Source organism: Monodon monoceros, unplaced genomic scaffold, assembly GCF_005190385.1.
Source record: "Monodon monoceros isolate NGI ecotype Baffin Bay Population unplaced genomic scaffold, NGI_Narwhal_1 Super_Scaffold_20, whole genome shotgun sequence".
In the NCBI taxonomy this organism is placed as follows: domain Eukaryota; kingdom Metazoa; phylum Chordata; class Mammalia; order Artiodactyla; family Monodontidae; genus Monodon; species Monodon monoceros.
The window spans coordinates 65,730,371-65,754,186 of NW_021703777.1; the positions used below are offsets into that span (position 1 = coordinate 65,730,371).

The window sequence follows — 23,816 nt, forward strand, 5'->3', positions numbered from 1 at the left end:
TAAAATCAATGAAGATGCATGTTCCTTTATATTTTATTTACCATAAAGAGAATACAGCAAACACTGGAGTAAGGCTTTTTAATAATTTCTGCCGTAACACTTAAAATTATGTTTGCTCCCTCCCCCCAATTTAACATGCAGATTTCATTTATTTCCAGATACAGTGATTCTAGAGCATTACACTCTCTGGATAGTTTTATAACAGAGCATCCTTGCCCTGTTAATACAATTTCACAAACTGTGTACAATCATGGTATACTACCATCATTCAAAGAGTTCCCCCAAATGAATACATTCACACAATATGAACATTAAAATGTAAGTTTTTAAGACATCATCTTCATAAGCCAAACCACAAAAACCCAGGTTCTAGTTTTAAATGTGTTTATGAAGACTGCTGCTGAGCTCAAAGCATGCAGATGTTCATGACCACCTAGATGAAGCTGGATATTGAAACTCCTTCAGTAGGTCCAATGATGCAATTTTTCACTCATCCCAAGTATCTCCATATTTGTTTACTTTGACTAGGAAAAAAGCACAAATAATTGATGATTCCAAATAGTAATAAGTAAAAGGCACTATTTTATGTTTGCTATTATGATTTAAAGTTATGTTTCTCTCTGATTTGAATAAATGCACATGAGAGTCAAACTGTAATTATAAAAGGGGGCTGGCTAGACTTTTGTGAACTGGAGGTTAGACATAAATTCTAATGCACTGTATCAAGACCTTTACATAAGTATTAAATCTGCATAACAACCTTATAAAGAAAACACAATCCCCATTCTAAGGAAAACAGATTAGTAACTTGCCCAAGGTACAAGCTTAATCAAACAGGTAGAACCGAAGTTTGGACACAGTTATGTTTAGGTCCAAAGCCTGGGTGCCTTTACAACTTTACCGCCTAAGTGAGTGTGGTATACATTATAGCACATACAAAAAAGTTACCAGCAAATGAAAAGTAACAGCAATGATAAACATTTGAATGTTGTTCTTCACAAAAATATAGTAATAGAAATGGTCAGATTTGATTAATTTAATCTCTCCCAGGAGCTGAAATACCAGTACAAGAAGGAAATGCTCTCCAATATTCTTGCATTTTATAAGAAATTATATTTTCAAACATGTTTCTGTCTTTTCTACTCTTTTACTTTTAGCCTCTCTTCTACATAGCCTTCACCTGTGAATTATACCTCTTCAGAAGTATTCATAACAATGTAAAGAAGCAGTTATCAAAATATAACTAGGGACCCCTTCCCCAAGACTCTTTCAGTAAGTCTATGAAGTCAAAAGTATTTCGTTATTATACCAAGACGTTATATAAACTTTCCCCTCATATTCTGCCTTTTCCCCTTGCTTTCCTTCCCTCATGTGTATAAGGCAGAGCTTCTGGCAGAATTCTCATGAAGCTACATGATGTGTAATGACACCACTGCTCTGACAGCTAACTGAAAATGTGCTTAGGTATTTAAAATTTCTGCCATAATTTCTAATTAGGTAAATACCAATAAATATAATCCACATAAACTGAAAACTTTTAAGTGACACTTTCTGACATAGTGAATCTACATTGTACTGTCAAATTTCTGTCTAGATTCTAAAACAGAACATCCTAGAAAATCAGTGTTTCATAACTGTTTTTCTTTAAATTATATAAAGTGCCAAAAAAAAAAAATCAACTTTCTTTTTACAAAGAAAAAAATTCTTTCACTTTACTGTGTCACATAACAGAACTTTAAGACTGTTCACAACCAAAACCACAAATGTCCAAATTCAACGAATGCCACACATCTACAATATTCCCTTTTCTTAGTCTTGACATACAATAGAAATGGTTACAAAAATGAGAAAACTGCCTGCCCTCATGGAGCTTACAGTCTAAATCCTCAAATTAATTAGCAGAACAGAGCACTGGTAAGTCTTTACATATTACAGAGTAATGACCACTGAATGCATAAGGTTTACATTAATTTTTTTTTTTTTTTTGCGGTACGCGGGCCTCTCACTGTTGTGGCCTCTCCCGCTGCGGAGCACAGGCTCCGGACGCGCAGGCCCAGCGGCCATGGCTCACAGGCCCAGCTGCTCCGCGGCATGTGGGATCTTCCCGGACTGGGGCACGAACCCGTGTCCCCTGCATCGGCAGGCGGACTCTCAACTACTGCGCCACCAGGGAAGCCCTACATTAAATTTTTTATGACAAACATTAACAAATATTATTGATTACAAATCTATTTTAAAGGTGTAAAAAACAACAATAACATGACAGAGGTGGATCACTGTTATAAAACAGATTTCTAAATGAAACAACTACTAACAATTAGAAATAAAACTGGCTCTAAAGGAACGATCATAATAAAAAATACTCAGGATTTTTATTTATTTTTGCATCCTCTGTGGCATACTGACTCTCAAGAAGGTACCAGGGACCTATTCCCTCCTTTGATTTTTAAAGTAGTAAATAGAAAACCTTTAAACAATGACACATCTTCTAAAATTCCTCAAGAAAGACATCATAAAATTCTATACTGAAACAGCTTCAAACCCCTATTCAAAATGACCTCTTCTGTTAGCGGTAAATTTTTGGTAACAGAAAATTTACTTTGGGTAATGCACAGCTGTTCAAAAAGGACTTAAAACTGTCATTTAAAAAATCTGTATATATTAATTATAGAGTAAAAGTACTGTTAAAAAAAGTCAAACTCATTTTTTGGAAATGCCCTAAAAGCTGGTTTGTAAGGCATATAACTCTATCTTGACTTCACAGATATTATATAAGAAAATCATTTTATTACTCAATCAGGACTCTGTGGTTCTGCCACAAGTGGCATTACAGCCACTAGGTCACCAGGTCTGGTTTTATGCAATAGATGCATCATTTGAAAAATGATATCAGTTCCCAGGGTGGCTTCTCATAAGGGAAAATAGTCAAATGTTTGTATAATTTCTACACTGTATTACAAAACTAGTCTTACCGTCTTAAGTTATACTACTATTTGGACTTCATTATTTTCTAACACAAAATGGCCTTTGGAACACTTGAAAAAAGGAAGACCTAATAACTGGTAAGTAGCTATTCTCTAAAAAAAAAAATGTTATTTTGGTTAATTGCTTGAGGCATTAAATCACACGTTAGTATAATTAAAGTTTTTAACTAATGCTGCAGTTTCCAATCCTAAAGCGTAAAGTGATTCAGACTAGACTATCATACCTTCTTTTTTTGGCATTCTTTCCTGCATAGGCCTGACTGAGGGGTCAGTCTTATGTGTTAAAGTAACTTCATATGACTCTCTGTTCTTATTCCTTAATTCCTCATATGTTATATTTTTTCTTTTAGGACTTTCTTCAATGTTGGGATCAGGTCCTAAAACAACAAACAGTTAATAAATGGTGATAAAAGGATGTGAATAAATCCAAAAGCAGCTAAATTTTACAAATATGCTCCTTACCTACAAAAAAAATAAAGTAAAACAAAGGATCAAATTATTACCAGCATTCCAAAGGTACTGTATTTTCCCCAAGGTAATTATAAAACTGAAATCTACTTCCTCTTATACTTTGAAGCTGTTATTTCTAAAGTTTAAAATATAAAAAAAAATTTAAAACTAACCATGGCCAGAAGAAGAATGGATATAATATAAACCAGCACAATTCACTCATTAAAATGTCAGTGTTCTAAACTGGGAAGTTATTCATACAGCTTATATAAGTAAAGAGAAATACTTTCTACTAGTGACAACTGAACAAAACTTGACATAGTATAGATTTTATTTAGTAATATTTCCATAGTTAAATGTTCCTGTATCCAGAGTCCATATATGCAAACAACTCCAGTTATTAAAAAGATTTTTACCTTACCCTCTTTATATTTAAATAAAAACACTTGAAAATAGCTATTGAAAATATTACATAGCCTTTAATCAGAGTATACATCATTTTCATATTCAGGTCTAATGGATGCAATACTGAGGCAGAAAAAAGTGGCAACTTTTACCTGGAGAACCAGCATTTATTCTTTCTCTCTCCCAAAGAAAATCAAAGTATGATTATGTATTATCAAAGAGCCAAACACTGATATAAAAATAAGGAAATGGTTATTCTTAATACTGGTTGACAGGACCAAATATTGAACATAGTTTATAAAATAGACAGTCAGCAAGGAAGGCCATATAAACATTTTTAAAGAAATTAACTAATGCTAACATAACATTCAGTGAACTACTTAACTTACAAAATCTAACAGACCACTCCAAAAGTAATATTTTTCAGAGGTTTTTAATGAGACAGAAATTGTGCCTATAATTTTAATAATATAACCATATGAATTTTTTGTAAGTGGTACTATTGTGCAACTCAATGGTAAGATCCCAGTGAATAATCACAATTTTCAAAGCAACATAACTATACACTGAATGCATTCAACGACAATCTTTTACTACAAAATGTACTTGCACTGATACAAAGCACAGAGGATTTAAATTCCTAATTAGTTCTAATATTATATAGCATGGTTGAAAACCGTATTTTTCTTGCTAAAAAAGAAAAGTATTAAAACTGTATACGGGGTTTAAAAGCACTTTGCATTTCATTAGTAATAAGTAATTACTTAACTCATTTCCCTTCACCATAAATGATATTTTTTAAATTCTGAAGGGAACAGTATATACTAGATTAGTAGTGAGGAATTCTAAGTTCTCATTCCCACTCTGCCGACATTTAATGAATGTCCTTGGGCAAATCACTAAACTTCTTTGAGTCTTGGTTTTCTCAATTGTGAAATATGGAAGTTTGAACTAGATGATCTATCACTAAAGTTCCTTCCAGGTCTAATACTTTTCCTTACCAAAAAGAAAAATATTTCATTGTTCTGAAATTCTGTGACAAATAATGAAAACATAAATTAGATAGATTAGGGAGAATTTTTTCCACTTATAAAAGCCAAATGAAAATATCTTGCATTGTGTAGGGAGCATGATTTACTGTAAAGAGCTGGAAGGAACAGGAAAATGTAAAAAAGTGTTGATTTAAATCTAACTGTAACACACTACCTACAGTAAGTCTCATAGCAACTATGAAAGAATGCTTTCTGCTTTGAAAGATTAATAACTCTTTCAATTCCTGGTAAGAGAAAGCAGAGGACAAACAGGACAAACAAAAAACGAGGATGTCCTGGTTAAGGGAGGACTGCAGCTGGGGCAAAGCAAAGGAGGCCACTGTGGGCCCATGTGGGGAACTAAGAGTGGCAATCTTGAGTTAAACAAGGGGGGTCAGAGTAGCACAGCACGGATGGATGGATGGCTGCAGTGGAGGACTTAAAATATATTAGAATTTGGGCCTTGCTGTAGTCTGTGGGCAGATACCAAAGTCCTTTTTGTCTGTTTTCATTTGGCAAAGAAATTATGTAATGTGGAACGTAATTTTCTAATGCAAATGCAAGGAAGGATGCAAGACATAGCAAGGAAAGAGTTGGTGCGTGGCTAGAATAGAAGTAGAATGGATTTGAACTTGGGAGACTGGGGAAACGGGAGATGCAGTGAGGGACAAGGAGAGCTGACTCTGGAGATAAAGTAATGTCTTTAACCATTCTTCCTAAGCTGCCTACCTCCTTCCCTTTCTGACTAATCAGATGTCTTTGTTTCCAACCATTCAGGAAAAAAAAAAAGTTAGTTGAGGATTAAGAGACTATCAACAACTTTCATCCACTTAAGAGTCTCTTTAATTATCTTAACTTCCATTCTCTCCTGCCTCTGCAGTTAATACCCCCCTCACCAACCTGGACTCTTGCTCTAAAAGCAGCACTGTCCAATACAATTTTCTATAATGATGAGAATATTCTATATCTATATCTGCACAGTCCAACACAGTAGCCATTAGCACATACGGCTACTGAGCAATTGAAATGCTGCCAAAGCAACTGAGGAACTGATGAATTTTCAATTTGATTTGATTTTAATTAAACAGCCTCTTATAGCTAATGGCTACTTTATACCCTGACCTACCTAGAACGCTTTCCACATCATTTGGAACCTTACTTGACCTATAACCAATGCCTCTCTTTCCACTATATCCCCTCCCTCCTTTTAACCTACATATAGAATCAAATCTCTCCTGTCTTCAACAAAAGAAATGAAGACCCAAATGTTCCTTTAACCTTGTTTATTCCCCATAGTTACTGGCTGATTGTACTTATTTCAAAGCACATGTTTTCAAATACTCTATGAGGTCGACAATCCCTTCTCCAAACCCTCAGAGTCAGAAATACTTCAAAATTCAGAGTTTCTCAGATTTTAGAAAAACATTACCATATATATCCCTTATTACTTAATGTCCACTGAAGTAGCAATGAATAAGCAAACACAGTATTTCTATAACAAAATCTAGAAAAAAACTGTACTAAGATAAACATTATCAATAGAGTTATAACAGTTTAGGTCAGGGCTTAAAATGAGTTCAGGTCAGATTTTTATCACTAATTTAATTATTTAAAAACCTGGTTTTTTAAAAAGCATTTTGGATTTTAGGATTTTAGGTAAGGAACTGTAAACTTGTATTTTCTGTTTTTAATTCATCTTTCACTGCAAATTAGACTGAAGAAAGCAAGCAAGGAAGGAAGCAAGAAAGCAAGCAAGCTAGCAAACATTTGTTGAGAGCCTACTACTTTCCAGGCATTACTTCTGATTTCTATATTTCATCTCACTCCCAAAGTTCTTTAAGGGTATTATCATCTCCATTCAAGAGATCAAGAAACGGCAGGGATCACAAATTACAAGTTACTTGCCTAGAGTTACAATAGCTAGCAAATGTCAGTAATTCATATCCAGGCCTTAATCCAAAGGTTTCACTTAACATTATGTGATCTTCAAAACTAGTATTTACACAAACTTCACAAAGCACTTTCACATGGATTTTCTCACTTGACAACAGTTCTGTAAAGCAGGTAATTATTATTTTTCTCATATTACAAAGAAGCTAAAGTGGCCTTTAAGACCACACTACCAAGTGTAACATTTTTAAAGCCTCTCTGTGGCACAGTTTATCATTTCTTCTTTGCTATTTCACTGAACACGGTTAGTATTTTCAATTAATGGAACATATTAATAATTTATCCTTATATTTCTATATGTTCTAGCAGACAAAGAGTTTCTCAGGGCAAAGAACTAGGTCTTATTCATCTTTATTTCCATACCTAGCAGAGTGCCTGATACCTATTAGACCTCAGAAAGTGTTGAATGAAGGGAGAATGAATTCAAATGAACAACAGAGCAAACAAACATGCTGAGTTTAGGCTGATGGTGGAACATATAGGTGATATCCAGCAGAAAAGGTCGTCAAATAAAGTTTATACATACGTTGGACCATAAAATGCTGAAATTCATTTCAAGAGAAGTTTCTACCTTGGGCAATATGATCAGTAATACCAGTGGGAGTAGATTCATTCATAGAAGCACTGAATGGAATTGGCTCATAACGAGGAAGCACCTCTTTTTCTATGTTGTCTGCTTCTGGGGATGTCACAAAAGATGAATGACCACTCATGTTTGAGTCATATTTTGACTTCTGAGAATAGTACCTGTAAAAGAAAATCATACTGTATAAAAAACATGGGTTATTGTCTATACCTTATTTAAAGAAGTGTGTTAAGGTATGAGAACTAGTCATTTTCTAAAGGAATCATATAATTTTAACATAGTTATTTAAAACAGTAAAGTCTGTTTCTGCCACAAAAACATTAAAAATATCTTCTGATCCACTTAAACAACTTAAAAATTGTCACTCTTACTATAGAGAAGAGAAAATATATATCCAATTTTCTAATTATTAGGTTTCAGACATCATTGTAATGTGTTTAAAGTTCTTGGAAAGAAAAAGTACTTCAGATCAGAAAATATGTCCATTTCCCACATTAATTGGGAAGTTACTTCCACAGGTAGCAGTCCATATAAACACTATTTTGCTGAAGTAGATGTAAGTAATACTAGCTTTCATGGGACTTACGCTGCTTGCCATTTATGATAGGACAATCTACCAAATCTACTTAACTACCTTATTATTTATTTACCTACCTATCAAGACAGATTCATTTATCTATACTTACACAATTTCCCTACAATTGTAAACAACAGAAGGATTACAAAGCTGAAATCTGTTAAGAGATGGGATTGATAATATTTGGGAATTCAAAAAAAAAAAGTCAAATATAGTAACCAAACGTGTTTGACAAATTAAAATCTCTCATTCTGGGACATGAACTCCCAGTAGAATGCAACTCTATACTTAAAACAAAAGTAAACAAATCTTGTTCTACTTTTGAAAACAAAATTAGCTTTAGCTTGCAGCAAAATGACAAGTTTCAAATGTTCCTTCAGTTAGGCCATGTTTCATGCCCTCAATTACGGCAATATCTAGTTATAATTTTTTATCTAAAATGAAAAACCTTTAATAAGATCTGAATGGCCTACCCAGTTGGTGAAGATCGTCGTGTCTGTCCTGATCGTAAAGCTTCTCCAAGAGGGGAATTCTCAAGATTCTTGAACTTCTCTTGGCAAGTTTTCACATAGGAAAGCTTTCCAGCAAAGTATCCCATGATGCAAGCAACTTTTAGTAAAAATAAACAAAAAGTGTAACTCAATATGCCTCTTTAGACAAAAACCTTTTCTAAAAGAACATTTTAAAAAATGTGGTTCTTGGGCTTCCCTGGTGGTGCAGTGGTTGACAATCTGCCTGCCAATGCAGAGGCCACGGGTTCGAGCCCTGGTCTGGGAGGATCCCACATGCCATAGAGCAACTAGGCCCGTGCACCACAACTACTGAGCCTGCGCGTCTGGAGCCTGTGCTCCGCAACAAGAGAGGCCATAATAGTGAGTGGCCCGTGCACCACGATGAAGAGTGGCCCCCACCTGCCGCAACTAGAGAAAGCCCTCGCACAGAAACGAAGACCCAACACAGCCAAAAATAAATAAATAAATAAATAAAAATTAAAAAAAATATATGGTTCTAAATATGTCTTTGGTGTGGAAAAACTGGGATTTCCTGAAATAATTGTAAAAGTACCATATTAAATCACATTCAGAGTTCACAAAAAGATTCGGTAGATATAATTCACTTTCACAAAATAAGTTAAAATAAAGCTGCTGTAAGATAAATTCTACTTTACTAATTACTTGATTAATACAGATAGGAAAAATGTGGTAACAGTATAATGGAATGAAGAATCAAAACAATACAGTTCTAGCCTGGTCACAAGGATTTAGGCCATTTCATTCCTTATAAAATGGGAATCACACCATTTGCCCAGCTAATTTCATAAGATTATTTTTTAAATCAGGTGCAACAAATGCCTTAAAATAATATATTATGAAGTGTACCTAAATATGGCTATTGTTGCATCTTTATTTAATAGAGACTATCCTGGAAAGATTCATAGAAAGCCTCAGGTACTCTTTTTCAGGGCAATTTAGTATCTCTTCTATCAACCATATTATAAAATGTAAAGAAGCTATGCTTATAAATGTAAGTTATGTTTATTTACTGACTGTAAATTAAAGAGGTTTTTAAAAATTATGCTTAATTTTAAAATACACTTTATTTTGATTAATCAGAATAGCTGGACAACTTTCTTTCCTCACAGACCAAGAGAACTTACTTTCAAATTTTATATCTTTAATTATATAATTTAAATTACTATACCTTTAATATAATAAAAATATAATTATTTAACAAAATAATTTAAAATAGTTCTATTGCATTATAAAAAGAGAAAAAAAAGCCTCTTTCAAGTAGCTCATGATTTTTAATGCTATCAATAAAATGCCCAAGTAGTCCATTTGATGAAAAGCTTAAACAAAATGATTTGTTATACTCCAATAAAGATGTAAAAAAAAAAAAAAAATTACAAATAAAAGAATACTTGATATCAAAAAAAAATGATTTGTCAAAACAAATAACCAAATAACTGTTATTAGTAACACAAAACATTTGATAAAAGCTAGTTATTTTACTTAGGTAGAAAAGCTAAGAGAACTAGTATTGTTCATACTTACATATAAGTTTAGGGATGGAACCATATTTGGGATGACTTGAAAGGATTCCTAAAGATAAAACAGTAAATATTTCTGAGTAACACTGTTCCATTTACATAATTAAGATGTTTTATCTTTTACTGAGGTAAAAGAAAAGCTTTATGCCAAGTTTATGCTAAGAGTATATAAGAGAATGGCACAGAAATTATGGTAAAAAATACAAAGAAACTACTTCTGCTAGTCATTATCTGGTCTTTCATAATGTGAGACAAAAGTAGCAATAAGTTTAGCAGTGCAGTATAAAGTAAGATGTATCTATTTCTCAGCAGCTTTGAGCGACCCACAAAGATACAAGGAAAGATCAGTGCAGATGATCTTTAAACATCTGATAACATTAGCTCTTTCCATAACACCAAAGAAGTCTGAAGTTATTTAAAAGAGAATTCAACATCAAGAGAAATATGAAGAAATCAAAAGACTAATCTATTAGAATAGGTGAATTTAGCAAGATCACTTGATACAAGGTCAATATACAAAATAAAATAAAAACAAAAATGAAAAAATCCACTATATACCAGGAACAAACAAAACCCCCAATATTTTAAAAACTACAATTTATTATATCACCAAAAAACATCAAAGCCCCAGGAACAAATCTAATGAAAAACATGAAAGATCTTGAAAACTACAAAATTTACTGAGAGAAATGAAAGCTAAGTAAATGGAGAAACACACCATGTTCATGAACTGAAAGATTAAATATTGTAAAGATGGTAATTCTCCACAAACTCACCTATAAGTTCAATGCAATCCCAATTAAAATCAAAGAAAGTGTTTCCCCAAACTGAAAAGCTTATTATAAAATTCATGTGGAAACACAAAGGGTCAAGAAAAACCAAGGCAATATTGAAGAACATAACGGAGAACTGACTACCACCAGATACCAATATCTATGATAAAACTATAGTAATTAAGGCAGTGTGTTATAAGTACAAGAACAGATAAACCAATCAAAATCAGAAGAGTCTAGAAACAGACCCCCCCACACAGTCACTTGATTTATGACAGAGGTAACATTGCACTGCAGTGAACAAAAATTAGTCTTCAAAATATAGTGCTGGGTCAACCACATATCTGTATGAGGGAAATATGTATCAAAACTAGAAACTACACTATCAGTCAATATACAAAAGGATGGATAAACTGCTATGACATATTCACACAGCAGAAAACTATATGCAATGAGAATATATAATTTACAACTACATGCAACAATGTGGATGAATCCAGTGATGTGCTGGTAAACCAGCTCTCCAAATAAAAGGCCCTGATTTGTAATGTTAGTCGATTTCTGTGATGAAATACCTGCCCCATGACCAATTTCAAGCTAGCAATGGTTTAAAAATTGGCTTGCCAAGTTCCTGAAATTTTAATAATCAGCTCTCTGGAGCTGGTACAAGCCAGTTTTAGCATACTACTGGATGAATCTCACCATGTTGAAAGAAGGTACACAAAAGATTGCCATCATGTATATATAATTTTATGATTTAATTTTATATAAAAATAGACAACAGATTTATGCTGTTAGCCTCAGTTCCTTCATTGTATAAATGAATGGAGATGATGAGAAGAAAAGGGAGGATGGTAACAATATCTACATTTATACAAAAAAGTCATTCCTTTATTCTGTCACCAAATAGCTACAGACCACTTACAACACACAGGCACTACACCCTAGGAAGTAGGAATATAACAGTAAACAAGACACTCTCTTTACCCTCAGAGTTTACAGTCTAGAGAGTGAATGAAGACAAAAAGAATACGGTGTGATGGTTGCTATTCATCCACTCAAATACAGACATAAGTCGAAGATATTGCAGGTTGAGTCCCAGAACCACTGCAATAAGGCAAATATTACAATACAGCAAATCACATAAATTTTTGGGTTTCCCAGTGCATATAAAATTTATGTTTACACTATACTATTTATTGTGCAATAGCATTGTCTCTAAAACAATGTACATACCTTAATTAAAAAATACTTTGCGTTTATAAACGCTAACCATCATCTAAGCCTTCAACAAGCTGTAATCTTTTTGCAATAGTAACATCAAAGGTCACTGATTACAGATCACCATGACAAATATAATGAAAAAGTTTGAAATGTTGCAAGAATTACCAAAATGTGACACAGACACAGAAGTGAACAGATGCTCTTGGAAAAATGGTGTCGATAAGACTTGCTCAATGAAGGTTGTCACAAACCTTCAATTTGTAAAAAAAACAGTTATCTGTGAAGCTCAATAAAATGAGGTATTCCTGTATTTGAGTGTCTACTAGGGGCACTATGCCCTGTCAGGTGCCAGAGACAGCCCATATTCTAAAGGGAAGTAGCAAGAATGGAGGCAAATACATTTATTGAAGCTAATGTAATACTCCTGGCAACAAATGGTTGCATTAACTACAACGGGAGTGCAGATGGAGACAGTTTACAGAAATATTTAAGAGCTATACTAGAGAATGGACATTCGTTGGACAAAGCAGGTAAAGGATAGAAATGAAAAATAATGTCTCAGTTTCCTGGATGGAGAGTATTGCCATTCAGACATAGGGAAAATGGAGGAATTAATTTATGGAGAAGTGAATTCAGTTTGGGATTGAACTTGAGTTCAATCTGAGGAGCCTGTAGGAGGGCCATCCATGTGGAGATATGCAGAATATGATTCTGGAGCAGATTATCTAGGTTAGAGATAATGATGGGGATTTAGAGCAATAAATGGTCACCAAAGCCCATATTATTGCTGGATACTATATAGACTAAAAATTCAAAGGCAAAGTAAAACTCTGAAGAACAACACAAGTGAAGGAAGAAAACCCAGACTACAATGTAAGTACCAAGAGGTCGTGGGTTTTTGTCTTTTAGTGCTATATACCAAAAACAGTGTATAGTGCTTATCAGACACTCAAAAAACATATGAAAAAAATGGAGAAGGTGCCTGAGACAGGAGAAAAACCAGAAGAATGTGCTGTAATGGAAGCCATGGGAAGAGAACATTTTAAGGATTGCTTAAAGTTGTATAACGGTCAAGAACAAAAACTATCCATTGAATTTAAGCAACAAAGAGGTTGTACTGGTAAGAGTTTTAGTACATGTCAGACTATATGCACAATCTATGACACAGACTGCAGTGGGCTGAAAGAAATAAAAAGTGAAGTGCTCAGGACTTCCCTGGTGGCACAGTGGTTAAGAATCTGCCTGCCAATGCAGGGGACGTGGGTTCAATCCCTAGTCCAGGAAGATCCCACATGCCTCGGAGCAACTGAGGCCATGTGTCACACTGAGCCTGCGCTCTAGAGCCCGCAAGCCCTAGAGCCCGTGCTCCGCAACGAGAAGCCACTGCAACGAGAAGCCCGCGCACCACAACGAAGAGTAGCCCCTGCTCGCCGCAACTAGAGAAAGCCCGCACACGGCAACGAAGACCCAACACAGCCAAAAATAAATAAATAAAATAAATAAATTAAAAAAAAAAAGTGAAGTGCTCATTCATGAAGTCTGGCTTCAAATGCAGGAGCAACTGTAAAGGGATATAAAAGAAAATTTTTCTTTTTTATGTTGTCAAGTTAGAAATGACCTGAGCATGTTTAAATGTTTTGACAGAAAAGGAATGAGTAGAGTGGGAATAGCTAAGACTATGTAGAGTATGACCCTGTGGATAAAATCATACACAAAATGTTAGGTGTTTTGATTAAATGCAAATTGTTTTGGTGGATTCTGAACTCCTTTTCTAAAGTCTCTCTCAATTTTTTTTTTTTTTGAGATTGACTTCTTAATTAAAACACCTCACCCCCCCAAAAGACAAGAACCCAGTACAGTTTCAACAATACTGAAAGCCCTTAATTCTGGGAGATAGTTACATGAGTGACATATGACTCAATATTCTTTTCTGTGTTTTTTACTCTAAGTATCAACACCCCAACAACAAAACAACCCTGACAAAAATATAAAGGTAACATGTGACACGCTGTATAGAAAATGTTATTCCACACATCAGGTTAAGTCATTTTCAACAATTTATCCTTTCCAAAAAATGGATTATAAATTCCACTGAAAGGCTCCAGGCTCAGTCACTATGAACAATTACAGAGAAAGATGTTTATCACTGTTGTTGTTCATGGCATGACTTTTGCAAATGAAATCAGAGGCACAGATCACCATTGATGTCAAGTCAAATAATCACCAGATGGTGACTAGGAGTCCAAGAGGATTTTGGCTGTTGACAATCTGTCACCTCAGTACTAGGTCCTGATATTTTCAGGAGGATTCATGTGAAGCAGTTATACTCCAATAAAGATGTACTTAAAAAAAAAAAAAAAAAAAAAAGATGTGTGTGTAACTAGAAAAAGGGAATTTCTCTGGATTGGTTATGTGTATAACTAGCTACATGTAGGAGCAAGGCATTCCCAAGCTAGGGAAAAAACCCAGCAATGGTATGATTTTATTGTTGAAGATATAAGATCTAAGTGAGTAGGTACAATCTGACCCTTCCAATTTTTACTGCTTCTGCCTTACCTTCAAGCTGTCCAAAGTCTCCTACTCTATGTAATCCCCAAAGTTCCAAAATTTTCTCTTCTTTGTAACCTTTTCAAAATTACCATTTCTCCTGGTTCTACCTTAGCTATACGTTTCCATTCCTCCCTGCGTGACTTTGCCACTCTAGCCATGTCAGTCTCCTGACTGCCCACCCAAATAGTCATGCTTATTCTTCTGATAACCAGGTCCCTCCTTCCCGAGATATTCTTCCATCTCTTTTAATCTAAATCCTGCCCATCTTCAAAACCCACTTCTTTCAAGAAATTTTCCTTCATTACAGTACCTCTGCAGAGATCTTTGAAAACCTACAGCTCTTGGAGTCTCTACCGCAAAACTTAGAAGCTTATTAAATATTTAAATTATATTCTCCATTTGCTTCAACATTGTATTCACATTGTTTCCTCACATGAACCACTAGCAGCTCTTAATTTCTTTTGTATAATCCACCCCCGCCCCCAGGTCTAGCTCCAATCATTAATGACTGACAAGACTAAAATAAATAAAATGGGCAGTACAATAACGGACACTATAATTTCTCCAGTCCTAAGTTTTTCTTTAAAAGTAATGTGACTAGGGACTCCCCTGGTGGCACAGTGGTTAAGAATCCGCCTGCCAATGCAGGGGACACAGGTTCGAGCCCTGGTCCGGGAAGATCCCACATGCTGTGGAGCAACTAAGCCCGTGTGCCACAACTACTGAGCCCGCGCTTTAGAGCCCGTGAGCCACAACTACTGAAGCCTGCGTGCCACAACTACTGAGCCCGCGCGTCTAGAGCCCATGTTCTGCAACAAAAGAAGCCACAGCAACGAGAGGCCCGCGCACCACAACGAAGAGTAGACCCCGGTCGCCGCAGCTAGAGAAAGCCGCATGCAGCAACAAAGACCCGACGCAGTCAAAAAAATTAAAAAAAAAAAAAGTAATCTTTTTTTTAAAAGAACTTTTTTAAAAAAAAAGTAATAAAATGTCTGTTTCACACTATAGAAACAATTCTAGTCTATAAAACAAGCTAGTCCTAAAAGACAAATAAGAGTATATTACAAATAAGAGTATATATCTTGATTTGTTTGCCTTTTTAAAATTCCTGTCATGGTAGTACATTGTAATGAGGTTCTTTGGGAATTCTCCAAACAAAAACAAAATTTTACCTCAAAAAATCCTTCCATTTCCCTCCAAAACTACTTTTTCTCAACTAGTTGTGTCAATACTACTAAGTATTTCATACTGCTAATATGAAAAGGCTAAAACTTCCTATCTTAGTAACATTTTAGGAGGAGCTAGTTAATTTAAAGAACAGTTTTCTAGAATATATAAAGGCCATCCTAAGGTAACCATCCTTTTCTGGAATACCTTCTAATTCCCATAAATTTGTAACTTATTTATTACAAAATAAATGTAATGAATATTTCTACTGCTTACACTACTAAATTTAAAGATGTAGAGACTGATACATTTAATACCTAAACTCATCTTCACTATTTAAACCAACAGAATTTTGGACAAGGACGGACCCTCACTCCCCCCATTATTATAAGACAAAGCTGGTTGAGGGAGCTACGGAACTCCTAGTCTTTAAACTGGTACACAAGAATCAGCTGGAGCTCTAACTCAAAGACTCTGATTCAATAGGTCAGAGATGGGGCCCGTGAATCTGCATTTCTTATAAGCTCCTAGGTGATAAGTTGTATGGATGGTCTACCTAGACCAGGTTTGTCTCTCTGCCTTCCTGTAAACTACCACTGGCTTTTAGTTACTTTCTTGCTTATAGTGTTAATGTTGCTACAGTGCTACAGTTAATAGACATCAAATCCTCAAATTTGATATGTGAGTCTGGGTTCATGGAGACAACTCTTCTGATGTTGTAGTAATTTTTTAGTCATAATTTTTAATATGATACATTACCATATGTCCTTTATCTAAAGATCAGGAAAATAACACATAAAAACACGATGGTATCCAAAGTGCTAAACAAATTCAAAGTTTAAAATATTTACCTTTACTAATCAATCCTTGAGTAATCAACATACTTGTTGCAGCCAAAGGTACAGCTATAAGGGGAAAAAAAATTTGTCAACACCAACAAAAGGAAAAGATTTTGTCTGAGTTCATTAGGATAGATAAATGTATATCAGTAAAACCAGTTATGAAGTTATGTTGCAAAATTAAGATCTTTAAGAGATTTCTCCACTTTTCAAAGCTGTACTGTATATACTCAGGGAAATATAAAACGTATTTTAAATTTAAGAAAATATGACAAATTATTAAACAGTATAATTTAAGAGCCACCCAGATTTAGGATCTAAAAAAGCCATTCACTAATACCATCAATTAAAACAACATAGAAATAGTGACCAAAAGTTACTTCCGGAGTTAACAGGGGAAAGAATTAATGATGAGGGAAGCAAGAGGCATATTACAAACTGCTAAATTCCATGTACCATGCTAAGTGCTTTCGGTACATTATCATTAATTTTTACATCTCTATAAAATAGGTATTATTATTATTACTATTTACTATTATTACAGATAAGGAAACTGAAGCTTAGAGATGTTAAGTAATTTGCTCAAGGTCACACAGCCACTTCAATGACAGATTCCAGATTCCAAAGAATTATGTCTGATACTAGATCTCAAGTTTTATTACACTGAGTGAACCGATACACAAGACATATTATTTGCCCAAAATCATATGGTGATTGGGGCAAGAATTAGAAAGCATATATTTTAAATACTAATGCTCTTTCTCCTAAACCAGTGAAATCTGTGAAACTAAATGAAAATGACATACATATGCATATTAACCCAGAGTGAAAAATCCAAAGCTCTCATCATAATCTCAAAGGGGCTCATAATTTAAGAAATCAGTCTTCTACACCCACAGTGCCCAACAGAATTTTCTTTTGACGATGAGTGCAGTCTATATCTGTGTTTTCCAGTCAGGTAGTGTGCAGGAAAGATTTAACGTAACAGCTCTAAAACTGCTTTCCTTACAAAGGCCTGCTTTCAAGGTTGGTCCTTAGCTTATATTTGGGAGCTTAACTGGTAAACTGATATAAATCTTTACCTGAATGATAAGTGGCTCACTCTGCCCAAACTGCTTGTACAAGTACAGTTCATACTGAACACTTCCTTTCCTTCTGGAAGTCTGGAATTTTGTTACCTGCTAGGCCGAGGGTGCCCATGTGGGCAAGACCCCGATAAAAACCGTGGATGCCGAGTCTCTAATGAGAATCCTTGGTAGGTAACACTTCACATGTGTTACTACAACATGCAACTGGAGAAATTTAGCACGTTCTTTCGGTATGACACCACTGGGAGAGGACTCTTAGAAGCTTGTGCCTGGTCTCCTCTGGATTTCACCCACACTCCTTTCCCTTTGCTGATTTTCCTTTGTATCCCTTCTGTTGTAAATCGTATTAAACTGAAATAGCTACATGTGGCTGCCACACTGGAGAGTGCAGTTTCAGACTAGGGGTTGGGAAGTGCTCTGTAAAGAGCCACGTGGTAAATATTTTAGGTTTTGTCAGCCACACAGTCTTTGTCCCAACTACTCATGTTAAAGCAAAAGCACTGAGACAATCCATAAACAAATGAACACAGCTGTGTTCCAATAAAACTTTAATTATGGATGCAAAAATAGGAATTTCACATGTAATGAAATCTTTTGATTTTTTTCAATATTTAAAAAATGTAAAAACCATTCTTAGCTCATAGCCATACACAAACAGATTTGGCCCTTGGGCCGTAGTTTGCTCGTCCCTGGTCTAGACTGTACATGGGCAATTTAAGAACCAAAATCATTAAGCATTTGAATTATTAATATTCACGATTAAAATCCATAACTCGAGAACAGGGCATTAGCTTTGCCATCAGACACAATTTGCAGAAACCCTAAGGTATAAATCCTTGCTCTATTACATACTAACAGATTTTACCTTTGCTAGAAGAATGATCTAATGTTACTTGGTTAAAATGCCTTCATATACTATTAATTAAGGTTTTTCAAAGGGTAATCTTTTAAAATTATAGCATCAGTACAATTTGCAATCATTTTTCTCCTTCAGCCTGGTTCAAGGACTGCAACATGAAGAACTGAAGAATCATATAAAGGTAAAAGGCAATGAGTTCGTTGGCCATCTCTACAATGGACAATATTTTCCCCATTTCGCTTCTTAGGTCAAGATGGCACAATGCAAAGAGTAATAGTCTGGTTAAGGAGATTCAAGTACTAGTTCTGCCATTCACCACTATGTCTTTGCATAAATCTCTTAACTTCATGTTATAAAGGGTAATGGATTAGAACTAAGGTCTCTTTCCAACTCATATATTCTGTCACAGAAAAAGAGAATGGTAAAATTCAAAGAGACTTCAGAGATTATCTAGTCTTCATCCTAATCAGAGTAAACTGATATCCAGAAAAAACAAGTCACTTGCTCAAAGCAACACAGATGGCTAGAGTCTGTGGTAGAGCTTAGATCAAAATCCAAGTCTTCTAACTCCCAGGTCAGTGGCCTTTTCCACTGTACAATGACTCCCATTCCAGAGTCTATTAAATAATGTTTCTTTAGGCAAATCAATAACACTGCTGACCAAATGCTACTTTATATTATGACCATGGCCCCACTCATATCCAACACAAGGACCCCTAAAATTCCTTTAACTCTTCTCTTACACTAGCAAAACGCTTCTCTAAACTCATAATTGTTTTCAATTGAAACTTTTACTCCATTAATCACAAAAGCACTAACATCCATTTAATAGCTTAACACTTATAATAAGTTAAATTGAATTAATTAATCCCATGAGATAGGTTAATATTATCCCCATTTAACAGATAAGGAAACTGAAGCATACAGACATCAAGAACTTCTCCAAAATCTCACAGCTAATATGTGATGGAGCTATAATTTGAATCCAGAGAGTCAGGCCTCAGAGTCTATGCCCTTATAAGTCACTACACTGTCTCATTCGGAAACCAGTAGTACACATGTATGAAATATTCACAAAATAAAAGATGCATGAAACATATATGAATTCATACACCTTCTCAGCAATTCCAGAGGTGGAGAACTACTGTTACATACAATACACATTAAACTAAGCCTTTTATGTAGATTCTTTCATTATCTTTATGTTTGGGCAGATACAACTAGTTGTACTCCTTTTCATCCTTCTAACCCATTCTGCACACTGCTAACTAATGTTCCTTTAAAAATTTACATATCATCCCCTTGGCCTAAGAACCTACAATATATAATGAATCAAACTTTTAACTCCTTGCTATTATGTTTATTTTCTACCCCCAACAAAAGAGCTCTGCTCCAATCCGTTCAGCCTCAAGGCTCTAGTAGAGATCAAGTTACTGTAGACTCTGCCTTTGCTAACTATCCCTTTCATCTAAATGCTCCTCCACCATTCTTCATTTGCCTGAAGTCCTATTAGTTGTTAAGTCTCATTTGTTTAATAAAGGCTTTTTTTAGCTAAATCAATTCCAATTAATTTATCACTTTTTAAAATTCCTATTGCTGCTATGCACTTAATCTTTCTCAGTGTTTCATGAGTTAGCTTTGTCTCAACTACATCATCAAACTACTTTAGGACAAAGACTTCCAAGCACAGTACCTTACACGCTGTATGCATAAATACCAGTACCTTACACACTATATGCATAAATACCAGGTGACTGATCCTTGTCACCCCCTCCATCCTGCTTTTTTGTTAGAATTACCTTCTTACCTGAAAGAACTGCAGTGACCTCATGAAGCAACAACAGCGTTCTATTCAAAAGGAAAATTATGTTTTGTGTTGCTTTCAACATTCTTTGTATTTAAAAAATAAAATCCTCATGTATATGGTCTCTAGTTAGAAATCAAGAGCTGGTAGTGTAATACCATTTCACAACGATAAAACAGAAACCAGTTTTTTATCGTATAATGGTTAAAAGTTTAAGAGTTAAAATCATAAGCCTGTTTCAGACAGACCTGGCTTCAAGTCCAGACACCACTGCTTACCAGCTGTGGAACACTAGATAACATCTCTAAACCTCAATTTCTTCATCTGTAAAGTGAGGGTAATAGTAATCAACCTTATTGGGTTATTTTTATATAACCCATGTATACTCAGTAAATGCTATTACTATTACCAACAAAAATACTTCAGGGTCTTGGAAACACTTCTAGAAATTATTACTTTAAGATGCACACAATTCTGATCATTTCATGATATATGCAAATGTCAAACCACTACATAGTACACTTGAAACTAACATATTATCATGTATCAACTACAATTCAATTAAAAAATTTTAAACAAAGAAATAAAACGTGTTCAACTCTATTTCCTTAAACCCTTTTACCAATAATCACACTAATGCCAAAAGTCTGCCCATTTTTTCTATGTGAAATCATTATAATTTCAGGTACTAAAGGTCAAATTTTGTTGATTAGAAAATTTAACTTACATCTGAACCAGAAGCTTTCATCACTGCATTCTGCAAAGACTCTTCTTTCTTCCTCTGTTGGAATGTAATCAGCCCCTATGTCTTTTCACCAAGGAAAATTGGCAAACATTAAAACATCCATGGAAAAACTAAGTCTAAAAATACCACAGTCTAAACATTAGCAAAGTATACCATTTTTTTTAATGAAAAAATGGAACAAGTGGCTTGTAAACTTTTAACAAATTTTGACTTCAAACATAAAATTAGTGCTACTGTTCTACTGGCTATGTAGTCAGGACTGCCTACAAAATGGGCTGGGTCCAGTGCAAAATCAAAATTTGGGACCCTCTGCTCAAATTATTAAGAATTTAAAGATGCCACAGTAGATCATTAATGGGTCCCTGTATAACTGCACAGGTCACACACCCTTGAAGCCAGCCCCGTGGCTACTGTTATTCAAGGCAGTGAAAATTTCTCTACATAAAAAGTGCTTCTAATTGTAAATACTTAATTGATAGTTACGGGGAATTGGTCTTGGAACTTCTGCATTCGGCTCTCCAAAATCAGCCCTTCCATTCATCTTTCCTGCATGGAAAACATTTCTTGTTAAGTATTAGAAACGACTGAGATTGGCCAAAGTAAATCAAGGTATAGCATCGTAAAATTACTAGTCTACGTGGCAACCAATCAACAAATATTTACTAAGTACTTCTACATCTGAAGTACTTAAAAAGCTGCCTAAATAAAAAAGTCACAAACCTATTAACTATTTTAGAACTAGTCACTAGGTCCTGTAACTGAAAAAGAAAAGATGCTTTGTAAGTATTTATCAACTGATTATATCAAGTTAAGATACCAAAAGGTTACCAATTTTTTAAAAAGACATATATTTCCTCTGGAGGCTGGTTTATTTCACATTATCCTATATTTAGATTCTCTCAGAAATATACGCCCAATGATTAGGATAATTCTCCAAATAGAGGAAAAAAAATCCCAAGTCTTTTCTGGGCTTCCATTTTTAAAAATGAAATAATCATCAAGAAACCCCCTCTACAAAGCAATACTACAAAAAAATGAAATAACAAAGACGTCATATCGTTCTCCCTGTGGTGGGAAGCTAACAGCACATTCTGTGGCCTCTAAACTTTCCTCCCTCCCCAAACAGACACCTAGAAAAATATACAAGATATAAAAAACGCACAGCATTTCAAGAACATACACTTTATCATTATTTTTAACCCATGCGTCCGACCTTAAGAGACCAATAGATTAGATAGCTACGCATTTTACAGAATGTTCACACAGGATCGTGTTTACTCCCATCTTAAAAACAATGTAAATGAAAACAGGAAACGTCATACGCGATGAGAATAGCAAATGCGGCCCTTCCACAATTCACTTATTCAATAACTCATCACTGAGGGCCTACTACATGCCAATCCCTTCGCTAAGAAACAAGATCAGAAAGGGCAAATGAATTCATGGATGGATGGAGACTGCTTAATAAACTACTTATACCCTAAAACAAACGTAAAAGAAAACAATGGAAACCTCTTACTCCTCCCAACAGAGAGACTGCTAGGGTTGACAAGACCCCTTCACACAACATCATTTTAATCTCCTAATCCCAAAGAAAAAAACCGCATTAAGAGACCGTCGATTCCTGCACCTCATCCCCCGCCCACCGCGTCTCCCACCTGCAACACCTACGCACATCCGTCACCATGAATTTCTCCCATCCACACCCCCTAGACACGCTCCCTCACCAACCCTGGTCACAGGCACCCAGGAGCCCGAGACCCAGAGGATCGCGATCGGCCCACCCTAGCAGGAGAGAAAATGGCGGAAGGTGCAGGGGAGCGGCTGCCCGCGCAGAGGTGGTGAGTGGGTAGGTGGGGGGCGGAACGGGGCTTTCTGCGTCACCTCACCCACCTCCCGACGACAGCGGCGGGCCACAGCGCGGCGAGCCCGGACGACCAGGGGCCGAAGGCCCAGAGGGGACTCGAGAGGGGTCGGTGGGGGGAGGGAAGGGGGTGCAGGAAACGCGCAGGACCGCAGCGGAGTTGGGGGTGGGGAGCGGTCAACAACGCAACCGCCTAGAACTCACCCAGATACGGGCTCAAAATGACCGCGACCCGGAAGCACTGGCGACCTACGGAAGGAAATGACGTCAAGACCTCCTTGCGGAGTCTAAAGGCGAACAGCTTCGGAATATCTGCGTAGAGCTGCGTTAATCTTCGCCGTCCTCTTTGGTTTGTTCCTCCATCTTCCCCCCCTCCCGGCGGCGCTCACGAGCAGCACTGCGGTTACGCGTTCGCCCACTGCGGACCCCAGCCCACCCCCCCCCCGCCCCCCATACCCTTCCTGCACCGGGGAGGCTTGGCTTTAGGCAGTTGGGACGGGCTGCCTTGATCTTCCAGTGACCGGCTGGCAGGAACGTTCTGGAAGCCCCCTTTATCCTCTTGTTGAGAGCGACTTTTCTTAGCTTTCTCTGCTTTTAGGCTTTACGTAGTTCATTTATTTGAGTCTCTAGGCTAAGTAGCGAGTAATTATTAAACATGCGCACTTGGCTGGCTGGCTGACTTTTGAGCCTAGCTTCTTCCTAGTTCTAGAAACCTCAGGTGTGGTACGTTATCGCTCTCTCTGAGCCTCAGGTTTTTCTCATCTGGAAAATGGAAATACGACCTACCTCATAGGTTTGTTAGGATTAAAGCAACACACCTAAACGAGGCTTTAGCTCAGTGTTCTCTATTAATGGAAATGTTTGTATTTG

The 23,816-nt window shown here is 36.0% G+C and overlaps 1 protein-coding gene across 6 annotated transcripts; it reads right to left on the reverse strand.

Moving 5' to 3' along the window:
• Window positions 1-15: 15 nt before the first annotated feature.
• Window positions 16-23,169, reverse strand: OCIAD1 (OCIA domain containing 1). Of its 6 annotated transcripts, none has more exons than XM_029235303.1 (9): window positions 22,976-23,169; window positions 21,566-21,628; window positions 21,065-21,145; window positions 16,599-16,652; window positions 10,038-10,085; window positions 8,457-8,592; window positions 7,392-7,567; window positions 3,209-3,361; window positions 16-524 (listed from the first exon to the last, which is right to left on the reverse strand). In XM_029235303.1, the coding sequence occupies exons 2-9, from the start codon at window positions 21,621-21,623 to the stop codon at window positions 487-489; spliced, it is 744 nt and encodes a 247-aa protein (XP_029091136.1). In that variant the 5' UTR covers window positions 21,624-21,628; window positions 22,976-23,169; the 3' UTR covers window positions 16-486. The 6 variants fall into 6 exon arrangements, with proteins under 6 accessions (XP_029091136.1, XP_029091137.1, XP_029091140.1 ...); XM_029235304.1 differs by having other exon boundaries at window positions 23,151-23,166; XM_029235307.1 differs by lacking the exon at window positions 22,976-23,169 and adding an exon at window positions 22,814-22,891.
• Window positions 23,170-23,816: the final 647 nt, after the last annotated feature.